This window comes from Drosophila bipectinata, unplaced genomic scaffold (genome assembly GCF_030179905.1).
Source record: "Drosophila bipectinata strain 14024-0381.07 unplaced genomic scaffold, DbipHiC1v2 scaffold_76, whole genome shotgun sequence".
NCBI lineage: Eukaryota > Metazoa > Arthropoda > Insecta > Diptera > Drosophilidae > Drosophila > Drosophila bipectinata.
The window spans coordinates 42,780-54,306 of record NW_027223001.1 but is presented as its reverse complement, the minus strand read 5'-3'; the positions used below and the strand labels follow the sequence as shown (position 1 = coordinate 54,306).

Below are 11,527 nucleotides of genomic sequence, written 5' to 3'. Positions count from 1 at the left end.
TGCCATGTGATTTGACTTGGCCAGTTCCACGATCTATTCCCCAAAAGCAGCACCAAGTAGGTGTCCCTCAGCTTCCACAACCCTGTTCTGAGATTTTCCGTTTTTTTTCTTTATGTTTTTGTGGCAAATCTGAGACACTGAAAATGTCAATATTGTTGTTTCTTAAACACGACATATGCCTTAAGGTTAATTATTGTGTGAGACTTTCTTGTGGCCTGTGGTTATGCTGGAAATAAAGTCAAACACCGACCCAGACAGCAATAATTCATAACATTAACATCCAAATATGCAGTTTTTGAAAAATTCCATCAATATACACAATAAATGATTAATTGATTGACTTCCTTGCATCCGAAAAATGACATTCGGTTATGAGGAATTCAATGAATGATTCATAACAGAGGCAGAGATGGATTCCTCGGCAATTTGCATAGTCTGTTTGGCATTGGGTTGGATGGTATGCTTCGGACTCTGATATTGTGTCATTTCATAAACAAATGGGACCTCGTATCAAGTCGGACAAATGCGCAGAATGTCATCAGAGTTGCCCAAAATGGCCCAAAGGCGGCCACAACTGGCTGTCTGCATCTCTCCTTTTGGTATACAGATTGGTAATGCCGGATTCGTGCTGGCTTGGAGCCATGATTGGAGCCCTCCTTCTCTTCCCCACAAAAAAAATGCTAATTGAGTGCCAGGCAGGCGCCAAATGTGGGTCCACCGTCTATCAATGCAGTAGCCTGGCCAATACTGTTCGTGGCTTATACTGCTTTATGCATTTTAAAGTGTGTGCCATTTTATTTTTTTGCAAATTTGTTGAGTGATTCGATTACATAAGAAAAAATTAGAAATAAAATCTATTCCCCGCCAATATATACATTTTCTTAATTGATTTTTCTTCATCTTTTTCCCGACAGCAGGCTGCATTTGCAAAACTCATATTCGAACGAGTTTTAAAACATTTTTAGTGGCTGCCACTCAACAGACCCCGAGAGACGAACTTGCCCCATACTTTAATGGTTGAAGTAGACAAAAAATAAAATAAAAACTTGCAATCAAAATACTTGTGTATAGATTTGAGATGTTGACACATGTAATTGATAAGAAAACTGCCTGACAAGCCACTGATTGTATATTCCTAATGAGATATTTTGAGGTATGAACCATACTTATACGAGGGCAGATAAGTAATTCAAAAGCCATATTCTGGAAATAACTCTATGTTTTATTGAAAGTGTCTAGCATCTCTGCAACCTGCTGCTGAAGTCCTCTTCGACACCTTTCAAATCCCGCAGCTCATCGGAATTGAAGCCAATTGCAGTGACCAATTAGGCAAGCTTTCTATGCGCACCGCCGCTGGGGGTAATTATTCGACTTGGACGCGGACATGGACATGGCGATGAAGGCGCCAGTCGCGGACTTGGCATCCATTTAACCATATTAAATGCCATAAACTGCTGCGAATGCAGCTTTTATTAGCGTAATTAACACCTCTCGCTCCGGAGCGACGACAATTAAATGAATAAGGAACCCAACTATACTGCCGTGAGGATTTGCTTACCACGTTGTCGGGGCCGCGGGGTCGTTGTGGATCGCAGGGGTACAAAGTGTTGTTGCTGCGTGTAGACCGGCAGTCCCGATCCGGCGAGCAGGCCCGGAGGACAGGGTGGTATTGGGCCCAGATTGCTATAGACCACGATATTGCGGCCCGGCTGAAGGATGACATGTTGCTGCTGCTGCTGCTGTTGTTGCTGCTGCTGGTGGGTCATGTTGCCCTGCAATGTGCGTTGCTGCTGCTGTTGCTGTTGCTGCTGGTAATACGAATAACCATTTTGCTGGGGGCGGGGAGTTACGGCTATAATATGCATATGGTGCTGTTGCTGCTGCTGTTGGCTCATAAGTACCCCACCCACCACATGTTGCTGCTGTTGCTGCTGCTGCTGCCGAAAGCTCGAGTGATAGGAGGGTTGCATCTTTGGTATCAGTGTGGTGGCCGTGGCCGAAACCGGGGCCATTGTAGTGGTTCGAGTGGCATGTGTGGCATTCCGCCTATAGGGATGCACTCGAAACTTTCGCCTCCTGCCCAAGGTCGAATTCCTGCCAATCTGCTGTTGGTTGGAAAACTTCCGGCGCAACTTGCGACGGCCTGGTGTGATGGTGGTTGCTGCTGTCACCGATGCGAAAGTGGCTGCTCTCGTTCCCGATCCCGATCCCGTGGCGACAGCACTTGCCGTTGCCGTTTGGATAATTTCATTGAATTTGCTGCTTATATTGATATTTACACTGCTATTTACACTGGTTCGGTGATGTTGCTGCAACGTATTGCCCCCGGGCGGGCCGTGTTGTTGCTGTTGCTGTTGCTGGTGGTGCAGCTGCAGCGTTTGTGTTATGCAGACTAGAAAGACGCATAGGTGCAGCAATTTTGTCGCCACAACCGCCGCTTCTACTGGCACACGTTTCTTTTGTAGTTTCTTTGTTGGCTTTGTTGACGCGTCTGTCATTTTGACAGTTCGTTTGTCAGACGCTGGCATTATCTTTTGTTTTCTTGGGCTTGGATGATTTTTCCCGATTGGTAGTTAATCATTTTTGATGAGTTAAGCTATGAAGAGCTTATGTAGATTTGTGGTTTGCTTGGAACCTTTTAAATATAGTAATTTCACTTATTGTGAGAACTGTTTTGTAGTTGAACATATTTTTGGTAAAAAAAAAAGAGTCAACCCAGTTTCAACCCATAATTGTTTCAAAAAAAGTTCTTGTTTTCCCCAAAAACGATTCAACAAGTTGGCAAACAAATAAACCCCATTTGACAATTTGTAAATAAACAAATAGTATTTTACAATTTCAGTTCATCCACAGATGTGTTGATGTGGGGTCTGGAGGCTAATTAGTAAAGACAAACAAAAATAGCATAAACTCTAAACAAGCGTGTAACAATTTGTAGAACTCTTAGGCGAGTTCGAAATCGTCGGAATATAGATCGAGAATACATATATAAACAGCTTGGGAGGTGTTGGCCCAGGCCCAGGCCCGGTGGTTAGTCCCTGCCAATATGGGTCGCCTGAGACCGATGCCAAATATTAGATAAATACGGAAATATCGAGCCAGATGGGGCAGCAAGCATAAATTTGCTTGGTAAACCTCATAAAGTTGTTTTGAAAACTTCATTATAAAGGGATCCGCCGAGGGAACTCCGCTAAGCTGTGACGGGTATTGAGGCATCCGCTAGATAAAATAAATATTTTCCAGGAAGCCCAGCTGCAAACAAAGTCGCATCCAAAATATACTACACAGACGAGATAATAAAACTACAAACGAAACAAGCAACTCAAGAATTCGCAGATCGGCCAAAGTAAAGGAAACCCATTCAAAATCGTGATGTAATAAATTTTCAAAGCGAATTATACGAAATAAATAGGTATCCAAAGCTGTGAACAACAAAATGCCGGGAGATTTTGTTTTTTTTTAAGATTTTTGATCTATAAAAAGCCAATCGAGTGACGCAAACCCAAATCCCGTGATGAATAGTAAATCGTAAATAATCAAATATCGACTGACAAATGGCAATAACCCCTAGTTAAGCCCTCTCTTCTCGGTTCACTCTACAAGTCCACAAGTGGAAAATTAGTTGAAAAAGCTACACAATTTCAAATAAGTGAACAAGTTTTTGTTTTCCTTTGAAATTTGGCGGCATTCGGTTATTTGATCTTTTTTTTTTAAGTTTCTTCCCCAACAAACCCCACCGAAAAAAAAAGAAACATTTTTTCATAATTTTTGTTTTCTTTGGGCATCTTCCGCTTTTTGAGGTTTCTTAGTCATTGTCAGAGTCTGGGCTTTTTATTTGTTTTTTTTGGTTTTGTCTTGCTGTTCATTTTTTGAGAGCCTCTCGGCTACCTAATTTAAATTTCTCACATTACAATTAAATTTGAAGAAAACTTGTTGCTGGGCCCAAATGCTCAAAATGCCGCACTCAAAAGATTCCAATTTTTCAAAAGAGACCGTTCTACGAGTTACGAGTACCTGTACCTGGGCCATTTACCTTTCGGTGTAAATTTTGAGTGCCATGGCATTCCACAGCTGACAGTTTAGTGCCAAATTAATGTAAAATTTTTCAAAAAATGTCTGAACTGTGTGCGCATATAATTATTTCTCAAATTGGACCTAATTGAATGTGACGGCCAGGCCACGACCAGTTTTTGTTGTGGTCTGTCTTGGGGGAGACGGGAATACTTTCTGACATGGGTTGGTCCTTACTCGAGGGGAAGTAAAGGGTTCCAGATATGTGAACCAAACTAAAAATAAAGTAGATACAGGCTTTGAAAGTAATCAGATAGCAACTTCATTTATAAAATGTTTGGATTAAAAAACCCAATCAAACATCCATAACATGCCGAAATTACCGAAATATCTCTTGATTCTAATTATTTATTTCACTTAGTACTTGCTTAATTCTTTATTGATTACTTCCTGTGATTAAGGTATCTAATGAGTCTAAAGATTTAGTAATAGATCAGTGGAAATAATCCATTGATCAGAGAACTTCATTAACCCACTTTCTTGACCTAATTTTTGAGGTTTGGAAACCTTTCTCCGAGTCTCCCGCGGAGAGGAAAAGCATGTGAGTCCTATATCACTTTTTATATTCTAGAAGGCAGACGAAACAAGCTGCTTTCTAAAATATAGAGCTCCATACTCCATACCGTTGATCAACTTGCAAAACAAATAAATGTTTTCATTCGAAAAAAACTTATGAGCTACCTGGAATAAATGTGTTTTTGGATCCGACAAAGTACCCGGGCACTGCATCAAACTATTAACACATTTTCCAATTTACGGAGTGAAAAACGAAATCGAAACTCGACAAACAATTCAATTGCAATTATGCAATAAAGATTGGAAACCCGAAGAGACCAAAGGAAACGAAACCATTCCTATATGCGAATCAACATGTGGCCGTGTCCAGTGGGGAGACTGATCAAGCGGGTCAGCGGGTGGTTGCTCCAGTGGCTCTGCACTGGGCGATATTCAAATAGTTTATGGCTGCTTTCCACTCGCCTGCTTCCATCGTGCCAGCTCGGTTTCTGGAGGCGAATGATGAAGGCGTTAAATGATGAGATTCCCCCAGCGGCTTGGCCCGTTTGCCAGTTTGTGGTGTGAATTGTGAACAGTTGGACATGTGCGAAGTGTTCAACAGATTCTGTAAGTGGGTTACATTTAATGAAGATGTGTGGGGCTATAGGAAAACAAAGTATGAAGCAGGTGGAAAATCCAAGCAGCAAGAAGTACTTAACAGAGGCTCCTTTCTTAAAATGAAGATGTGTATCCACTCCAGCTCATCCAGTTTCAAATAAACAGAAGCAAAACTGTCAGAACCTTTTAAGAAATTTAGCTAAACAGCCAAATCAATAAAGTGGTGAGAAATTCGATATTTCATTTTGCTTCCATTTTCGCCTCCATATCTTCATTTTTTTTTTGAAAATCATTCAAGTGTTAAGAAGAGCCGGGAGCTAATTACGGAGAATTGTCACGACTAATTAGAACAAATAGCAAGGAGCTTGGCGACACTTTTCGAAAGCACATTGTCAAGATAAATGCGAAAAATCCGGAAAAAATCAACGTACAATGTTGCAGTGGCAATCGGTCGTGAAAAACGGGTTTCCAGCACAAGTTCCATTAAATTTTGGGCTTAGACTAAGAAAAATTGCCACGCAGCAGCCTTGTGGGGCTAGACAAGCCCAGTAGCTACGCATGCAAGGCAGAAACACAAAAAAAAATGTCTAAAAAGGAAAATAGAAATAATGAGCCAACATAAGAAATGACTTAATCGCTGGCGGCTTGTTAACCCCAGCCTTAGGCCTGGTCTTGGCGTTGCAAGCCGATCAGGTGATGGACTCTTTCGGGGGCAGGTGGGCCGAGACTAGACGTGGTCTTTAAGTAGCTGCACAAATAAAGATTTACGGCAATTTACTCGAAGGCCTCAACCCATGACTGCTAGTCAATAATTTGCGAGGCCCCCAAAACGCGAATCGTTTGCAGATTATATGTCTGACTTGGCTCGAAGGAAGGGGCAGATTGAAGGGGCAGACAAGAAAGAAGGAGTGTAGTGCTGGGGAAAGGAAGTAGGAGACCACCGTCAGCGCCTTTGAGGAATTGCATAATTATAGCATTTCCCGGCCAGTCCATGACGGCTTCATTTACATTCCATCCAACGCTATCCGAGGCTTCAATATGTTTACCTTGAAATAAAACTTTAAAGACTTTTTTAATAAAAATAGAAAAAGAACTTTTGCAAAAATGTATTAGGGTATTTATCAGAGTATCTAATTTTCATTATGTCAATGTGAGATTTGGCCATTTTTTGTTTGCATATCTACCCTGAGGCTGGCAGCCCAGACAGGGCCGGAGAAGGCAATATTGGTACATTGTTACTGCATGATACTGATCTTGATTGCTAAGATCGCACACAGCATGATCGGGGACTTGACTTCGAGTTCGTCTAGTCAAGAGTTCAAGCTAGTTGCATTGTTTAGCTTTGGCTTTGACTTTGTGTCAGTTTGGGCCTCTTCCGATAGCGATCGGCGGTCGTGGCTGCTGCCTCACAGTGCCTGTGTGCGAGAGTGTGGCATGTGATTAATCTTGTGTGTCAGGGGCCATGGGAAAAGGGTTAGGCATGCCGGAGAGTGGTGTGCAGCTAGAAAGTGGCACTCATATGCATATGAATCGGTCTTCTGATATCACTTGTCCCGATCGACTGAACACCAGATGCCAACTTTCAAACTTCCGCCAATTGCCTGGCCAGTGGCCACACTTGAGTAAACAATTGAAACTAGAAACAAAAATGTGCAAAATGTAGGATTCCTCAAGTATGAACCACAATTGAGATTTATGTGCCTGGCTAAGCTTTTGTGGGAGGTCTTCTGATCGATTCGAGTGCGATATGATCGAGGAATTTAAAGAAATCACTTGGGAACTAAACCAAAAAAGGCAAAGGGGATCTGTGGATAATCAAGGAGTCTGTATAGACATATTTTTCCTGTACTTCTGTTAGGATCTTCAGATCGTATATTTTAACAACAAAAACTCATGCCGGGAATTGTAAATACAAACTATGTTTTACCCATTTAATGTGATCATATGGACAATCAGAAACGATCATTTGTGATCGTCTCCCGCCCGAGAACAAAATCATAGAGTACTCAGAGTTCGAAGTCCCGCGGGCTTTTCCTTCAGATCGGTATGCCAATTTAAGCATTTTCTGTTTGTGGGTCCTCTCCCGATCCCTCTGGTTTTTGGCTTGATCTTTGATCTACAATTTGAGACGGCGGGCCGGAGCTTTGCAGGGCAGCCGTTAGATCGAACCCGATGCGATCTTTCATTTAGGCAGAACTTGTTTTTGCGGCCGATCGAAACCTCGGTCTGGAAAACAATGGCCAGGCGCCGCCGCTTTCAAGTTCAATGCGATGCGAACTGATGGCGACGATCTGACGATCCTCGAGCTCCACAGAGGAGCAGCGAATCTAATTGGGTCAGCCCGTCTTCGGATTGCTGGCCGTTTAATTGGATTACCGCCTTTTGATTATGACTCTCCTTCGGCTTCTATCTTTTTCGATGGCAACACGCGTCACATCACCACGTTGTTGACTAATAGCACATCCACATAATACCTAAGTGCCCGACGGGTTTTACAAATTGCTGTGCTGTTTTATCATTTTAAAGATAAATAACAGCTTCTCATACATGTACAAAATATTTGATGATTTTTGTTTAAAAACAGAAACAACAGCAATTTATTGCATGATCTACTATTGATGATCTACAATATTATAATAACATTTAATAACTCGGAAACTATTTATAACAAAACAGAGCAATTCAGTCATTATTCGAATCACGATGGCGTTAACAGCGATAGCCGCTATTGTCCCGATAGTAGTTCTATTCTTTGTCGGAAAGGTAAAAATATATTATAGAATAGAATACCCTTTGAGTTATGCAATATCCTTTTATGTAGGTACAAGGCAGTGTTGAGTTTACAAACATTAATTGCACATCCCTGGATACAGATTTTTTAGACTTTGATCAGTGTATGCTGAAATCAGTGAACCGCACCTATAAATATTTGACCGTAAAAACAAAAATCCATAAGTTTCCCTTGGATGATATACAGGTGGTGCTAACATTTGTGCTAAATTTTAATTCGATTCATCAATATCCTTTAAGATTAATTTAGCGGTTCTCAAACGGTTAAATGGCTATAAACCATTTTTGTTCAACTTTACTGCCGATGCTTGTAAATTCTTAGGAGGGAAACAAAATCAGTTACAAAGGTATTTCTATAGCATTGTTTCTCCTTACACAAATGTGGTTCACAAGTGCCCTTACAATGTAAGTATTGGTAGCTAAAAAACCATAATAATTATTAATATCAAACTTTAAATTACAGCACGATTTTTCTGTGGCCAAGCTGCCAATAAGCCATGTGAATCACATGTTGACGAATGTTTTGCCTTTTCCTGAAGGAGAATACTGCTTATATCTTACTTATTTTAATTGTAAAATAGCTCGAGCGGAGCTAAGAGTTTTCCTAAAAATATATTGAACTAAATGGTTATACACTCGGATGAATGAATATCTAGTAATAAATATTAAGGCGGATTACGAAAGGATATAGAGACGACTGTCTAGTTGTAGCTACAGAAATAGACTATAATGAACCGAACAAAAGTATTTTCATATCAATGCGGTTAATAGCAGTTGACAGTATAAAAAAATATATTGCCATTTTTGGTTTTAAAATTTAAATAGAGACAATTATTCGCTTGAACTGTTATGAAAAATAAAATTTATCAGTCTATAAAATTGAAACGACTTTTTGACTTTCAAAATAACTTACTCATCTACGGAAGGCAATATGGTGACATTCAAGCCGATATCAGTGTTAGTCGTTATGTTATTTTTATTTTTAGCAGAAAAGGTAAGCTGTATAATCCTCTATAATCCTGTATAAATTAACAATTTATTCCTTTTCAGGTTCAATGCAATGTTGAGTTTACAAACATTAATTGCACATCCCTGGACCCTGATTTTATGGAATTCGATCAGTGCTTTCTAAAGTCATTGAATCGCACTTATAAATACTTAACCGTGAAGGCAAAATTCTATAAGTTTCCGATAAATGATATGAAGGTGCCTATAATGCGAGAAATGTAGCCATCATTACAAAAGTCTCCTTTTAGATACATGTTGAGGTCCTCAAACGGTTAAATGGCTACAAACCCTTCTTATATAACTTCAGTGCCGATGCTTGTAAGTTCCTAGGTGGGAAACAAAATATGTTGCAGAAATTTTTCTATAACATTGTTTCTCCTTATACAAATATTGTTCACAAATGTCCTTATAATGTAAGTATGGATATGTTGTAATTAGTTTTGAATAAGACTTTGAGTTACAGCACGATGTTTTTGTGGCCAATCTGCCAATAAGCCATGTGAATTACATGGTGACCACCGTTCTCCCTGTTCCTCATGGGGAATACTGCCTTCACAGTGTTTACACAGCCGATGAAAAGATTCGAGCGGATGTAAGGGTTAACGCTAGAATTTATTGATTCCTTTTAATAAAACTAAAATAATGGGCATTCTTCCATGGAATAGTATATTGGATAATATTTGGAAAAAGGGAGGGTTGAGTCACCCATCGTAAAAAGAACTGGGTGTGAGTTGTACCATTTTATGTAGAAGCTAGACTCATTTAAATGATGCATTGGTGGGGCTGGCCCTAGTTGAGTTGAAGTTACTCAAATATGGGCGCATTCCAAGTTTATCATTGAGCAAACACCTCCTCCTCACACGGCGCGTTTTGGAACCTTTGAGTGTGAAATGTAATTCCACTGATGGAAAAACTCATCTGGAGAGGCACCTACGAGACTTGACGTCTCGTAAATGTTATCTACTGCTTGGGCAAACACAGATTCTAAGACAAAAGGTAACTACTGTCGAGGTTTCCGGGGACGGAAGAGCAGATGCAGATGAATAGATCTAAAGGAGGCCAAGCTGGATGGCCCCGGGTTGCAACTCTATTAGCATTCCCAGAACCAGAAACACGAAAGTCCACTGCGGCTGCTCATCCATAAATCTGGTCGCTGCTCTCAGCACTGCAGCACCCATTAATCATCATGAGTCCCAGTCCAATCATCACTTGCAGCTCCATCGGCCCGCCGCCAGCTACCACTAAACATGGGCATGGACCTCTGGGGCGTTTGCTAATGAGTTATTGGGTTTTGTGGCTTTGCGTAATCATTTCGACTATTAGCAGTCCACTCTGTAGCGATCTGTACTTTTAATTAAGCGGCTTTTATTGCCGAGCGAAGGTGTCTCTTTAGGCCGGCCACTAATCAAGCAAAGCTGCTTATTAAAACTCATCAGTTGGTAATTGCCTATGTAAATGCATATGGCATCTAACAAGATGAAGCCTTGGGAGTTAAAAGCCATAAACTTGAAATTTTAGATCTTTAGAGTTAAGAAATAGATACTGAAGAGTAATTTCAACAAACAATTTAAATTAAAATTATCCATCTATGACTTGGATTGACTCTTCCAAAAAACAAAAAAAACTTTGCAACGACAATTTCCACATTTTTATTTTTTCACTTGGTGCGCGTATTTGGAGTCTAAAGCCTTTTTTTTATCATTCGTATCATTTTTTTTTGAAAATAATCACTTTTTTAAATATCACATACACATTCCATAATCAAATAGTGGGCGTGCCCCGATCAAAAGATATCGCAGGCAGACGGTCGATCATCAAATCAATTTCCTTTCTTTGCATTGCAAATTTGTTGTTATCAGCTTTGGGAAATCGACGATGCGGATCGTTCGCGTTGCACAAATCAACATAATTGCCCCCGACAAAAGGCGAATCGGCGGGGCAGCCCCAGACCGGGGGACTGCAACTGCAACTGCAGCTTCGACTTCAACTTCAACTTCAAGTGAAGTGAAGCGCCAGTCAAGTCGCGATCGAGGCGCGTGCGTCGCAAATCAAGTGCAAAAATAGATCAATCAAGCAATCAATCCGTCCAAACGCTTTAGCCAACTCCCTGGCACTTGAATCGGAATGGGAGTTGGTTGTTGGCCCTCGTATCTATTCGTATGTATCTCTTAACGGACCGTGCACTCAACTCCAGCCGGTGGAAATCAATCGAAATTCACCAAAATCAATGTCAACATTTTACTGCTGAATCGATATTTTGTATCTGCTTGGATTTCCGCAGAAGTGCCCACAACACAACACTAAATACAAAGAAAAAGTTGCATCTTTTCGGTAATTTCAGCACGGTTTCCCACACGGGCTCGCGTTATTCGATCTCCCGATCTGACTCGATTTCCATGAAATTTCCAAATTCAAACTCAGACGCGTAGGATATATTCACGTATTCCCGAAATTACGTATCCGTCCGCGGCGGTACTTTCGATGTGAACATTCAAAAATCGACTACGACTTGTTGGTTCGAGCTCGCCGGTCGGGGCCACGATCT

At 40.8% G+C, this 11,527-nt stretch overlaps 1 protein-coding gene across 1 annotated transcript; it reads right to left on the bottom strand.

Annotated features, from left to right (window-relative positions):
* Positions 1-1,532: 1,532 nt before the first annotated feature.
* LOC138927728 (SUN domain-containing protein 2-like) lies at positions 1,533-11,470 on the bottom strand. The gene is made up of 2 exons (XM_070282871.1): positions 10,733-11,470; positions 1,533-2,606 (listed from the first exon to the last, which is right to left on the bottom strand). Exon 2 carries the CDS (start codon positions 2,526-2,528, stop codon positions 1,533-1,535), a length of 996 nt encoding a protein of 331 aa, XP_070138972.1. The 5' UTR covers positions 2,529-2,606; positions 10,733-11,470.
* Between the last annotated feature and the right edge of the window lie 57 nt (positions 11,471-11,527).